Source organism: Scyliorhinus torazame, chromosome 10, assembly GCF_047496885.1.
Source record: "Scyliorhinus torazame isolate Kashiwa2021f chromosome 10, sScyTor2.1, whole genome shotgun sequence".
Lineage (NCBI taxonomy): Eukaryota > Metazoa > Chordata > Chondrichthyes > Carcharhiniformes > Scyliorhinidae > Scyliorhinus > Scyliorhinus torazame.
The window spans coordinates 206,840,117-206,855,106 of record NC_092716.1 but is presented as its reverse complement, the minus strand read 5'-3'; the positions used below and the strand labels follow the sequence as shown (position 1 = coordinate 206,855,106).

General features: G+C 44.7%; 1 protein-coding gene across 6 annotated transcripts in view; it reads left to right on the top strand.

Annotated features, from left to right (window-relative positions):
* LOC140384530 (cytosolic 5'-nucleotidase 1A) overlaps positions 1–14,463 on the top strand; it is a 70,931-nt gene extending 56,468 nt beyond the window's left edge. For 4 of the 6 annotated variants that reach the window (XM_072466305.1, XM_072466304.1, XM_072466301.1 and 1 more), the window contains one exon: positions 8,136–13,604. In XM_072466305.1, the coding sequence (XP_072322406.1) occupies positions 8,136–8,441 (306 nt within the window). In that variant the 3' untranslated portion in view covers positions 8,442–13,604. Of the gene's footprint in view, positions 1–8,135; positions 13,605–13,888 lie in introns of those variants that run through there. The other 2 variants (XM_072466302.1, XM_072466303.1) reach the window with 2 other exon arrangements.
* Positions 14,464–14,990: the final 527 nt, after the last annotated feature.

The following is a 14,990-nucleotide window of genomic DNA, read 5'->3' as shown; positions in this document are numbered from 1 at the left end:
AATCTTTTCACATGTGATTTATCTTGGAGCTCTTTAATGTTAGGGCGGCATGGTTGTACAGTGGTTAGCATGGTTGCTTCACAGGGCTAGGGACCCGGGTTCGTTTGCTGGCTTAGGTCACTGTCAGTGCGGAGTCTGCACGCTCTCCCCGTGTCTGCGTGGGTTTCCTCTGGGTGCTCAGGTTTCCTCCCACAAGTCACGAAAGATGTGCTTGATAAGTGAATTGGACATTCTGAATTCTCCCTCGGTGTACCGGACAGGCGCCGGAGTGTGGCGACGCGGGGATTTTCACAGTAATTCATTGCAGTATTAATGTAAGCCTACTTGTGATACTAATAAAGATTATTATTATTATTGTGCTGGTGTCTAATTTCAGACATGCCATCTGGGTAGTTTTTGAGTAGAGGGTGTACACTTGCCAACAGGGAGTTGAAGGAGGATAAAATAGGGCAGATCATTCTACTTAAAATTACAGATCGACTCTTTTCACATGCTCTATGCCCTTTAGGAATAGACCTATGTCCAAAAAAGAATTTTGTTTCACTAGTGAGGAGGAGAACAAGCAGTGATATAAACCAACTTTGATCAACATCCCACAGTCAAGTAGGCAATGAATGGAGCAGCAAATCTGCCATGGGTCACATGAAGGTAAACTGTTTCATGTATAAGGACAGTTGTACTACTTCAGTGTGTACTCAATGAGAGTCTTTATTGAACTTATTAGAAATGCAGCCTAGAGCCAGCCAATCTCATTGTAGAGTCACATGATTATATGGACTACATGTCCATATTTTTGCTGGACCCAGCCTACCTCGCTCAAGAAAGTACAGGTTGAGCATTAGTAGCAGGAAAGAATGTCTAGTGAAATTGGGGGAGAAACTAGGGTCTGTGGCACATGTTTTTTGAGTGTGATTAGGCACGGTAGCGTAGTGGTTATCACTGTAGCTTCACAGTGCCAGGGTCCCAGGTTCGATTCCCTGCTGAGTTCGCTTCCCTGTCTGCGGAGTCTGCACGTTCTCCCCATGTCTGCATGGGTTTCCTCCGGGTGCTCCGGTTTCCTCGCACAGTCCAAAGACGTGCAGTTAGGTGGATTGGCCATGCTAAATTGTCCTTTGTGTCCAAAAAAAGGTTAGGAGGGGTTATTAAGTTAGGGGGATTCGGTGGAAGCGAGGGCTTAAGTGGGTTGGTTTCGATGGGCCAAATGGCCTCCTACTGCACTGTATATTCTATGTCTATGTCGGTTGGGTTGGGACAGAATCTGGGTGCAGATCTGACAGGCTAGTCGGCAAGGGGGTGAGTTTGTTAGTGGCATCACCCTCGGGTGGGGGGGGGGGGAAATCAGGTCCAAGCACAAGTTAAAAAGGGAGGACATATGGGTAGGTTCAAAGGGGATGGTCTGATAGACCTGACAGGTCTGGGGAGGTCAAATGGGGTGGTCTGATAGACCTGACAGGTCTGGGGAGAAGAGCGAGAGACAGCAGAGTGCATGTGGGAAAAAGGGGGTTGCCAAGAGGGGCTTCAAGTGAGTGAGGAAAAGGAGATGTGAATGAAATGAAATGAAAATCGCTTATTGTCACAAGTTGGGCTTCAAATGAAGTTACTGTATTCGTAGGCAATATGGACTACATGTCCATATTTTTGCTGGACCCGTATACATTCCTGTGCCTGTTCGGGGAGGCTGGTACGGGAATTGAACCGTGTTGCTGGCCTGCCTTGGTCTGCTTTCAAAGCCAGCAATTTAGCCCTGTGCTAAACCAGCCCCTCTTGTGCTAAACCAGCCCCTATTGTGCTAAACCAGCCCCTATTGTGCTAAACCAGCCCCTATCGTGCTAAACCAGCCCGTATGTGTGATGTGTTGTTGGGAAGGGGAATTTGGAATAAGTTTGTCCTGGGAGGGGAGTTGAGCAGGAGTGTGTGTTTTTATGTTGTGGAGTAATGTGAAGCAGCGCAGAGATTTCAGTGAGTAGTGAGAAGAGCGCCAACAGGTCTGAAAGATAGACTTCACCTGACCTAACCTTTTATGTTGAATTTGGTTAAGATGAGCACAAGAGCCTTCCCTTCAGGTGTGATTCAACAGTCTCCCTAGACCCTTTAATCAAAACAAGCTTTATTCTAAGAATTTAGTTAACATTTATGTAAACACACAGCAAGAACTTTTATCAATTACAAACATAAAGACACCACCCAGCTACAGTAATCAATGCATAACACTAATGAATTCCCCCTTAACTGTTCCAATTCAAAAACAAAATCCCCAAAACCCCTTTTCAAGGGCGTGGCCCAGCACTCTGCATTCTTACTTGAATAAGACTGGCTTTCTGACCCCGTCTCACCAGCAGGTTTAAATCCTTCCGGAAAGCAATCTACAAATTTTAAGTTACCAAAACAGGTAGCTGTAATCAATGTTTTTCTTCACTGGAACAGCTCTTTAAAATGAAAATAGAGAGAGACAGGCCAAAACACTTATTTTCTCTGTCTGTAGTCCACAGCAGTCAAAAGGAAAGTGAAGTTAAAACAAATCTCAAGGCCACAGCTCAGCTCCACCCACAAAATGACATCACTGAAGCCATGTTATAAGACAAAAACCTTTTTTAAAGGGACACTCCCATGTCACATCCCCATACTGTTTGGTTACAGGATTGTTTAGCACAGGGCTAAATCGCTGGCTTTAAAAGCATACCAAGGCAGGCCAGCAGCACGGTTCAATTCCCGTAACAGCCTCCCCGAACAGGCGCCGGAATGTGGCGACTAGGGGCTTTTCACAGTAACTTCATTGAAGCCTACTTGTGCCAATAAGCGATTTTCATTTTCATTTCCTATATCCACACACATTCTTCATACATTCATCCACACTAACATTGCGCACTTGCTCAGCATCTTAGCCACACATACTTTTCCCCAACAAGGGAGTCTGCTGTGAGGAGGACAACCAACGAACACATGAGATCATTAAAGAATGCAAATAACCTTTAGTTTCGGAAAGAGTACAACATTCCAAATACTGGGCAGCATGGTGGCAAAGTGGCTAGCACTGCTGCCTCATGGCACTGAGGACCCGGGTTCGATCCCAGCCCTGGGTCACTGTTCATGTGGTGGTTGCATATTCTCCCCGTATCTGTGTGGGTCTCACCCTAAGAACTGAAAGATGCGCAGGGTAGGTGGATTAGCCAAGCTAAATTGCCCCTTAATTGAAAAAAAAAATTAGTACTCTAAACTTGTAAAAAGAAAATTACAAATACTTCAAATAGTGCCTTCCCGCGAGTTTTAGCAAGGGAAAGGGAAGACATAAACAATATGCTCTGTTGAAAAAGCAGCATCAAGACAGCCCATTGGTGCACACAACGTCCCATAATCATCAATGCAATAATGGTGGCTGTTAACAATTCTATTTCACTTGATGCTGGTTGAGGGATAGATATTTAGCAGGACATCAGAGAGGCCATCCACATGAGGACAGACAAGATCCTTGACTTAATGTCTCATATCATGGGCGTAATTCTCCCCAAACGGTGCGATGTCCGCCGACTGGCGCCCAAAACGGCGCCAATCAGACGGGCATCACGCCGCCCCAAAGGTGCGGAATGCTCCGCATCTTTGGGGGCCGAGCCCCAACATTGAGGGGCTAGGCCAACGCCGGAGGGATTTCCGCCCCGCCAGCTGACGGAAACGGCCTTTATTGCCCCGCCAGCTGGCGCGGAAATGACATATCGGGGCAGCGCATGCGTGGGAGCGTCAGCGGCCGCTGACAGTTTCACGCGCATGAGCAGTCGAGGGAGTCTCTTCCGCCTCCGTCATGGTGGAGACCGTGGCGGAGGCGGAAGGGAAAGAGTGCCCCCACGCCACAAGCCCGCCCACGGATCGGTGGGTCCCGATCACGGGCCAGGCCACCGTGGGGGCACCCCCCGGGGCCAGATCGCCCCGCGTCCCCCCCAGGACCCCGGAGCCCACCCACGCCGCCTTGTCCCGCCGTTCAAAAGGTGGTTAAATCACACGCCGGCGGGACAGGCAATTTATCGGCGGGACTTCGGCCCATCCGGGCCGGAGAATCCAGCGGGGGGGCCCCATTCCCGCCCCCCGCCGAATATCCGGTACCGGAGACTTCGGCAACCAGCGGGGGCGGGATTCACGGCAGCCCCCGGCGATTCTCCAACCCGGCGGGGGGTCGGAAAATGACACCCCATATCTCCAACACTAGTGCAAACAGCAGGGATATGAGTCATCTGACTTAGTTCTGTATGCTGAGTTCACTTCTGTTGTTCTCTTCCTCTATTTTAAAAAATATATTTTTTTTTATTCTCCTTTTTCACATTTTCTCCCAAATTTACACCCACCAACAATAAACAATAATCAGTAACAAATATGTCAATCCCCATATCAATAACAATGATCCCATCCTCCCTCCAAACCCCAAACATTAGTCCACATGTTCACACAAACAAATGACAAAAAGGAATCCGGAATCACCCATAGTCACCATTAACACACACCGCCTCCCACCCCCCCCCCCCCCCCCCCCCCCCCCAACTAATGTTCGATGTTATCCAGTTCTTGGCGGTGCATAATGGATAATGACCATGAATTGTAGAACACCTCCATCCTTCCCCTCAGTTCAAACTTAACCTTCTCAAGAGTCAAGAATTCCAACAAGTCCCCCGCCACGCCAGGGCACAGGGTGAGAGGTTGCTCTCCATCCCATCAGGATCCACCTTCGGGCGATCAACGAGGCAAAGGCTACAACATCTGCCTCTGCACCCACTTTCAACCCTGGCTGGTCCGACCCCCCGAATATGGCCACCCGGGGGCCCGGGTCCAGTTTCACGTGCACCACTTTAGAAATTACCCTAAAAACCTCCTTCCAGTAATCCTCTAGCTTTGGACAGGACCAAAATATATGAACGTGATTCGCGCACACCCTCCCCCGCAACGTTCACACACACCTTCTACTCCTTCAAAGAATTGGCTCATCCTCGCCCTCGTGAGGTGTGCTCTGTATACCACCTTCAGTTGTATCAGCCCCAACCTCGCGCACGAGGTGGAGGCATTCACTCTCCAGAGCACCTCACACCAGAACCCCTCCTCCAAAACCTCTCCCAACTCTTCCTCCCACTTTGCTTTGATCCCTTCCAGTGGTGCGTTCTCCTCTTCCAAAACCTCTGACACTGCCCCATTCTCCAGTCCCCCTGTCGTCAGCACCTCCTCCAGCAATGTGGAGGCCGGCTCCACCGGGAAGCTCTGTATCTCCTTTCTGGCAAAATCTCGAACCTGCATGTATCAAAACATTTCCCCCTGCTCCAGTCCATACTTCGCTTCCAGCTCCTTCAGCCCTGCAAACCGACCCCTAAGAAACAAATCTTTTAGTGTCTTAATCCACTTCTCCTCCCATTTCCGAAAATTTCCACCTCCCTGGCTCAAATCTGTAATTTCCCGGAATCGGCATTTACTTGACCCTGCTCCCAACCCGAAGTGTTGGCGAAACTGGCTCCAAATTCTCAATGAAGCTATTACTGCCGTACTCCCTGAGTACTTCCCCAGGGCTATCGGGAGCGGCGCTGTTGCTAGTGCTTTCAGTCCCGACCCCCTGCACAAACTCTCCCCCATTCTGACCCACTGGGAGTCAACCCCTCTGAACCAGCTCTGCACCTTCTCCACATTCGCCTCCCAGTAGTAATGCATCAGGTTCGGAAGGCCCAAACCCCCTGCTCGCCTTCCCCTCGGTAGTAGCAACTTGCACTCCCAGGTACCTAAAGTGAGTCCCTGCCCACGGAATGGCAGTCCCCACCCCTGGCCGAGACACCACAAAATACTCACTCTTGTCTAGATTTAGTTTGTACCCCGAGAAAGACCCAAACAGTCAAAGCAGCTCCAATAGTCCCCCTTTCAACACACTAGGTTCCGCCACGTATAACAGCAAATCATCGGCATATAAGGACACCCTATGCTCTATTTCCCCCCCCTCCGCACTATTCCTTCCCATGCCCCCGAACTTCTTAATGCGATGGCCAACAGCTCAATCGCGGGTGCAAACAGCAGGGGGACATCGGACATCCCTGCCTAGTCCCACTGTGGAGAGAAAAGTATCTCGAGTTGATGTTGTTTGTGCGGACACTCGCCCTCGGCTCCTTATACAGTAGCTTTACCCAGTTCACAAATCTTGGTCCAATCCCAAACCGCTCCAGAACTGCCATCAAGTACCCCCATTCTACCCAGTCAAACGCCTTCTCAGCGTCCAGTGCCACAACCACCTCTGTTTCCTTCCCCTCTGCCGGTGCCATAACGTCGTTCAATACCCGTCTAACGTTTGAAAAGAGCTGCCTCCCCCTCACGAACCACGTCTGATCTTCACCTGTCACCTTCGGGAGGCACTCCTCCAGCCTACCCGCCAGTACCTTCGCCAATACTTTTGCGTCCACATTCAGAAGCGATATGGGCCTATACAACCCACACTCCGTCGGATCCTTATCTTTTTTTAGCAACAGGGAAATCGATGCCTGCCCCAAAGTTTGTGGCAACACCCCCTTCCCTATCGCCTCTTCAAACATCCCCACCATCAGGGGTGCCAGCTTATCCTTGAATTTTTTATAATATTCCACCAGAAACCCATCCGGCCCCACCACCTTCCCCGACTGCACCCTCCCAATCGATCCTTTATCTCCTGCTTCACTATCGCTCCTTCTAATGTAGCCCTGTCCCCCACCCCCTAACCTCAGGTACTCCAACCCATCTAGAAATTCCTGCATCTCACAGTCTCCCCCAGGTGGCTCTGACCTGTTCAACCTCTCATAAAATTCCTCAAAAACCTTGTTAATCAGATCCGGGGCCTCCACCAGCTTCCCTGCCCTATCCCTCGCCTGAACAATTTCCCTTGCCGCTACTTCCCCCCCCAGAGCTGACCTGCTAACATACTCATGCCTCATCTCCATGTTCGTAAACTGCACCCCTTGCTCGCCTCAGTTGGCACACCACCTCCCTGGTAGATAGCCGGTCAAAGCTCCCCTTTAGTTCCTTCCTCTTTTCCAGCTTCGCTTCCTTTATTGATGTCGTAATGTAAACTTGCTGATGGACTTGCACGAGTCCATCTTTTTTTACCCATGCTAAAATAATTCATAATTCTTTCAAGAAAGGAAGGAGAAATTGCGGAAAAAGCATGAGGCCACAGTCTACACCATTTTTTTAAAAAAAATTTTAGAGTACCCAATTTTTTTGCCAATTAAGGGGCAATTTAGCGTGGCCAATCCACCTAACCTGCACATCTTTGGGTTGTGGGGGTGAAACCCACACAGACATGGGGAGAATATGCAAACTCCACATGGACAGTGACCCAGGGCCAGGATTCGAACCCGGGTCCTCAGCAGCGCAGTCCCAGTGCTAACCACTGCGCCACATGCCACTTCACAATCTACACCATTTTGCGGATTAACAATGGTTTATGCTTCTTTTAATATATAGCATGGAATTTATTGGAAATCTGTGCAAGCAGAACAATAACTTGCCCTTAATCAATTAACACCCATGCTGGTGTTCGTCCATCAGCATGCTATGGAGGTGACATAGCTGATCTGGGCCGGTGATAAAAGTACCACAATTGCCTCAATACCGCTATGTTCGGGAGTCGGGGGAGCATCAATTCAAATTTCTGCTCCTGATCACTATCCACACTTCCTGCAAAATAATTATATGTTGACTTTGATTTATGAGATTATCAGAGTTGACTGTGAGGTGTCCACTCATTTCATCACTGCACTGTGGGTGTACCTACAGGGTGCAACTGCTCAAGGAGGTGGCTCACCACCATCTTCTCCAGGGCAATTCTCGACGGCAATTGTCAGGAATACCTTCATCCCTAGAACAAAAACATATGAAATTCTGATGACATTCGCTGTAGAATCTCTGAATTATTATCCAAGCTCTCAGAGTGAGTCCGTGAGCTGTTTCCAAGGGTGAGTAAGCAGCTTCAAAGTAGGAAAGGAACAAAATAAATAAAATAGCCATTTAAGTGTGGGCTTGTCACTTACCATATGTAGTTGGTGTAATTCATTAAATTTTACATAAACCCGCAACACATTTCTTTAATATATTTGTTAACTTCTTAAAAGCTCATTGTTATCCTATTAATAATTTAACTGTTCTGTTGATAGGGCCCTTTGAAGGAGTTTGCCATGATTCTTGGAGAGATGAAAAAGAAGTTTAGCCCAGAGAATGACCCGATCAACACGTACCTGGTGACTGCAAGAAGTGGCAATGACATGGGTATACGAGCGATTAAAACACTGCGTAACTGGGGACTCAAGATAGATGAAGCTTTCTTTATGGCAGGGTCTCCAAAAGGCCCACTTTTGTCCCACATCCAACCTCACATTTTCTTTGATGATAATGCACGTAATATCAAAGGGGCACGTGCATATGGAATTCCATCTGCGTTTGTGCCAAGTGGCTGCGAATAGTTTGAAGCGGCACTTTCCCCCACATGGGCAGTGGCAGTGATATGGGCTAGCATTACAGGGTTAATTTTGTATTGTTCACTCTCGGCGCAGAGATTCGTTAACTGGCTTCACACACAGGCTTAGTTTCTATCCAATGAAACCATGGGCTACCTACATATTCGCAAATTGCTAAAACTTACTTCCAAATTTGTGAGGTTCCACAAAAGAAGTGCGCATTTGGAAATGTTCCCCTTGTATATTGAAGTCTTCCATCCCAATATAGACCATATAAATTAATTTCACTTGCTGAAGACCACTTGTAAAAATATGATGGGTTTTTCTTTCCTCTTAGTGCCATTCCAGGACTTGCATCTTTTACCATGTGATCACAATTCGCAGAAATATTTATTTTTTAAAAGATCAAAACACTGCCATCAGAAAGTCAATGTTATGGTTACTAAAATTAAAAGCAGAAGTTTTAACAAGCTGAAGATGCTAATTTCAACATGTTTTATGAACTTTTTTTAAAAATTTGTCAGTGGTCGAGGTTTTCTTGGCTTTGATTCCCACCTTTTATGGCTCCTGAAATTCTATTAATTTGTCTCCATCTCTCCTGAATTTAGGCAGCACTGGAGAGTTCTACCAATGTCAACAGAAAAAGGCTTTAACTCTCTCAACTGGAGCTTGGTGTCAAATTCTTGATTGCCTGGCTAAAATTAAAGTGATTTGTTTGTAAACTTGGAAAATTTTGGGAGATTTGTTAAATGGCAAGTCATTAAAGAAAATTCACTCATTTTAACTCCCTCCGCCCAGGCAGAACAGAATTCAAATTGAGCAGCTATTTTTCCTGCTTTGATTCCACCTCTCAAGCTGTTGAAATGTTGGGTGGTTGAGGCAGCTGCCTGATTCAGGAAAATGCTTCATTATAATACGTGAATCAGGGTCCGATCACTAAGATAGGACTATGAGGTGATTTTAATAACCTCCTAGCCAGAACCATCATGGTCACACTGACTAGTGGAATCTTTATGACACCCAATGAAGGCCCCAGTAGGTAAGTGAAGTATTTTTCCTTATGGCACCAAGGCAACCCACCCAGACCCATATGACTCATCTGTCCAGTTGCCTCTGTAAACAAACCTCTGTAAACAAACCAATGTTAAAGTCATCTGGGCGTCCCACAGATACACCTGAACAAAATGTTTTTCACCCACATAGTAGCACTGTGGTTAGCAATGCTGCCTCTCAACGGCAGGGGCCCGGATATGATTCCGGCCTTGGATGACTGTGTGGAGTTTGCACATTCTCGTTGTGTCTGCATGGGTTTCTGAGTACTCTGGTTTCCTTCTACATCCAAAGATTTGCAGATTAAGTGGATTAGCCATGATCAATACGCAGGGTTACGGGGATAGGGCAGGGAAATGGGCCTAGATAGAGTGCTCTTTCGGAGGGTTGGTGCCAACTTGATGAGCTGAATGGCCTCCTGCACTGTGGGAATTCTATGGAGAGACACACTTTGCCCCTCAATTCTGGTTTTCTACTGGGGAGTCAAAAGCTATTCAGCTACATCAGTAAGCCAGCGCAAAAGGAAAAGATCCCAAGATCTTTGTGGAGTTTTTTTTTAAAATACAGTGATCGTTGCTTATACATAGAATAGTTCCTCTGTGGATCCCTGGATATTCTCCAATTTGCCAATAAACATTAAAGCTGGAGAATCTGGTGAGCAATGCTACATGTGGAAATCAATCATTTTGCAGCTATGCTAATACAAACATTGGAAGGTGGACAGGTTCCAGGAAGGAATTCAGGCTTTGTTTTACATTATTCTATAGTGTGTGACTCACTGCTGGAATAGAAAGTGTACAGAGCCACGCAACAGGAAACCCTTTCAAAGATTAACTTTGGAAAAACAAGAATTGTGGTTGGTCCTTCCACCCTAAAGTATTAAAGAAAGAATAAAGAATACATGGACCAGCTACTATTGCTGCTTTAGGTGCTTTTGTTGGCCTCTGTTATAATGTGTTGGTATAGTTCAGTATGTTATCATTTTGGAGCTCTGAGGAGTTATTTTGGGTGAGGGATTTTAATATTGAGTATTTTCTTTCAGCTGTATTCCCTTAAAATTTGTGATACTGATAAACTATATATATATATATTTATATATATATATGTGTAATTTAGTGAGGGGAATTGGAGGTATTTAACAATGATATAGATGTCTTTGGAATCTTTAAGGCTTGTGGTGCAACGTGCATTGAGTTGGCAATGAAACCTATAGCTTAAACCGGTATATCTAGTAAATTACTCGAGACCAAGCACATCGGTGTGCTAAACCTGCAGGCAACCTGCATTCCACTGTGTGACGAGCAGCATAGAGGGACCACATGGCTTATTTTTCCTATTTTTTAAGTTCTATATTGGCTTCATAAAAGTCTGTATCTGAATATAAAATGAGCCTTATTCCTTAGCTTAGATTTGTTTTTCTCTATAGATGATGTCCTTTTTAATATATTTTCACTGATTATTGCCCCCCACTTAGTGGTTCATGAGCTTGTGCACTGCATGTGTGAGACGTATAGACCAGAAAAACCTAAGTTTCATCTCTGGGAAGGAGTAGAGTTGCTGCAACTTGCAATAACACACCTGTATAAGGGAGAGGGTTTTGTCTTGGGTTTCCTCCAACACTATCTGGTGATCCTTCCAATGAGTGCTTATGTATGGTTGCCAAGTGAAGATAGCCTGAGTCCTGGTTATATTGCTCTCCCGATGGGCAGACAACTTGGCATTTACTGTCTAGTTTTGCACATGGAGAATGGCTTAGTTGAGGCATCGGAGGGCTGATGATTCCAATGGAACCACACTCCAGAAAGAAAGCAACACATTCAGACCAGGGAATGGAGCAATGATTATCAATTGACTATCACAAATGGCAATGTTTCATTATTGCAGAAATCGTGTGATCAGTGTGAAACTGAATATCCAAACTCCTCCAAAAGCACAGTTGAGCATTACAAATTTCTAAGTCACATTCTTCCAGCTTGAGAGCAAATTCCCAACACTGTAGTTGCTGACATTGTCCCTGCTGAATGATCACAACCATTTTGTTTAAAGAGAAAGATATTGATAAATTATAAAACCAAAGAGATTTTTTTTTTTTAGCTGCAAAAGTTCTTGATTGTCTACGGAGTTTAAGGCTCCTCACAGTCGACTCCTGTTTGAATGTCACCTTAACAAGCTTTTGGCATGTGAGACTTTGTTCTTGCCTATGCAATGACCGCTGCTAATGGTATTAGAAGCCCTACTCTTCTGGGAGAAGGGAGTAGAAACCAACTAGTCTGCCACTTCAGAAAAGCAACTTCTGTTGTTCAGGAATTGAGAAAGGTTATATCCACAGGCCGCACCATACCATCCCATCTTTGAAATTAAAGGTGGTGATGGGTGGAAAACGTAAAATACAAAAATGCCTTTTTAAAATGTTGATACATTTCCAACTTTCTCTCTGCAGGCAAGACATTGAGCCTGGGAGTTCTGTTCCCTATAGCTAGGTATCACACTGTAATTATTAAAACTATAGTTTGCTTAAACATGTCACTAATGGCATTTTTAGGTTGTGATCAAAATGGTATAAAAATGCAGTCTGTAATACAGCTTGAATTAGGTGAATTAATTAGCATTTTATGAACCTTACAGTATCTGAAACAATGTTACATGGAAATACCATATTAGATCAGTTGTACGATCTAAGCCAAAGTGCCAACTAATTTAGATTAATCTATATTTAGATTCACATTAGCAGAAGAAAATTGAGCACTTGGTTCCACAGTCACAAGGGCTGAATATATCATAAGGCTGTGGTTATACTGTAACTATCAATCTTCATAAGTATACATCTTGTAGGAAAATAACGTTAACTACGGGGAATGGAGACCTTTTAGGATAATAACATGCCCTGTTTCTATGGTAAAATGAGATCTTGTAGGAAAATAACACACTCTAGTATCTAACAGAGGAATAGCACATCCTCTATACATACAAATTGATAATATTTCACAGTGCAGAAATTCCACTAATTCATGGGATGGAATAGGATGCTTAGCTGAAAAATGGTGTGCACCTTGTGTTTCTGCCCCATTACAACTCAATGATTCTGAACTCCACTTGAGGAACTGGGCAGTTCTCCATGAACTCAATGCTGGTGTTATCTTGGGTAGGTACTTTTTCTGAGCTGCCCCAGCAATCCTGCCAGATAACTCAAATGCCTCTGCCTGCAAGAAACTGCATGCTCGCTAAACAAATTTGAGAACAATTGATTCTAGAAGGATGGTTATAGTTGAACCCAGTGCCTAATGTAAAGGATGTACTAAGAAAGTATTTCTAATCCTTATATGTGTTGGCCAGAGCAGTCTGTTGACTCTTTCATAGAAAAGTGAAGGGCTGCACCATTATTCTAGACAAGTTAAGTGCTAATAGAGGCATGAACAACTAAACTAATGAATCTACCTGCAGTATTTGGAATAGGGTAGTGGGCTAAAGCAGCTGATTATGTTCTGCCCAATCCAATGATGCACCACCAGAATTTGTACTGTTGAGTATTTATAATAGTGGAAGAGTAGCACATTTTATTTGCACATTATAGGAACACAATGCAGCCTATATTTTATTTCACAGAAAAAAAGAGGAGTGAGGTGGGAATTGTTTGTTCGGTATCCAAATGGGCGTTCTTAGTTTTAAACATTGTGACCTGAGTCATGTTTTCCTTGACAATGTTGCTGGGCATTAGGTTTCAATGTTGCCAATTAGAGTGCTGACAAACTCATTCTCGAGGATTGGGTTCCATGCGAAATGTAATTTAGATTAAGCTGTATTCAATCAAATTATGCAACATTATTTAATACTGAGATATCATGAATTATGTAAGCAGTATAATTCCTAATGCAGAAAATATTGTCTTACACTTGTACAAAGGCAAGAAAAGACCAAATGGTTTCATCAAGTTGTTTCTCCAAGATTTGGGAACAATTCAGTTGTATTCCAATTTATAATACATTAGTTTTTTTGATGGTATTATGTATAATAGTTGGGAAATGCCTAAGAGCCTGGGTTACTATTTACTCTGTACTATACAAAAAGAATGAGTTGATTCATGCTGTCAACATCCACAATAAACCAACAGGTCTTGTAAAATGCTGTTGTTTCTGTGCTCTTTGAAGCCTATAATTGTCTTCACTGTGTGATCCTATGTACAGTGGAGATGTTGAATATATAGATTTATCACAAGCAGATGTCAGAATATTGTTCAGCAAATTGGTAGAGCACTGTTGTCAGGAATAAATGGACACTGTCCATTTGAAGTGAAATAAGTGTAAAGTGACTGAGCTGCCGATATAATATTCACCACATCACAAGCATTGCTGCCTTTAACATAATCTGCCTCTACCACCAGACTGCTAAAACCCTTATTTTCTCAGTTTCAGAATCAACTATTCAAATACTCCATCATCCAGTCTTGATCTGTAAACCAGCTCATTCAAATACTGCTGTTACCTATACCTCACCAAGTTCTGCTCACCTATCATTTGTCTTCATTGACTCAATGTCTTGTTATCTGTAAATTATCAGGCACTTTGACCAGTTTATTACTAAATCGTTTTACCCAGGTAAATTCTCTCACTCATACAAAATATGACTCAGACGCACAGCTGAGCTCCAGCTTTTACCCTCCCTTAATGAAGGTGGCTGGCCAGGCTACGATCACTCAATGTGGCTATCTTCTCTGAGCTGGAAACCCAGGGTCCCTTCTTGTGATCATTGTGCCTGGGGACTCTTAGGTCATTGCTGACGATCTGTTCCGATGTTTAGAATGTTAAAATTATAAATGCCTCAATAAAATATTTTCTTTAAAAAAAAAAAAAAAGAATTGTTCCCTTTGCCGAAATCGCGGCAGGTGCCGGTTTGACGCTGAATCCTCTGCCTCCTGAAAAATGTAATCAATGCGACGCACGCGCGCGTAGTTGCAACAGTCTTCTCCTGTACAGTGTAAAAATGTAAACTTCAATAAAAATATTTATAAAAACAAATGTTTGACCTCTACATTGCAGTTGTAAGCCATGGCAATGGGCTCACTTAACTCCATTTTCCTTAGTATGAGAAAACCCAGGAATGGGTTTCTCGACCTATTTCTGAAGAATAGTCACTTCTGTGAGAAGTAATGGTGTGTACCTGTCTATCTCGACTCTATCCTCCTGGCCACCCCCCACTACTCCTGGCCCTGGCAGAAGTTCCCGGCCAGCGGCGTGGCTGTAGGCGAAGTATGACGGTGCTGGATACTGTCCGTACGCCCTCAGCAGCCTGCATGCAAGGTTCACAATTTGTGAGAGCACACGTGGACCGCGCCGTCGGGAACTTGGCTCATTGGAGGCAGAGAATCGTGGATGGGATTAATGATATGCGAACAATGTTGCAACTACGCACGCCGTGTGTTGCATTGATGCCGTTTTTTGAGGAGGCGGAGCATCACAATTCAGCATCAAACCGGCGCCTGCCACAATTTCGGAATCTGGAACAATTCTT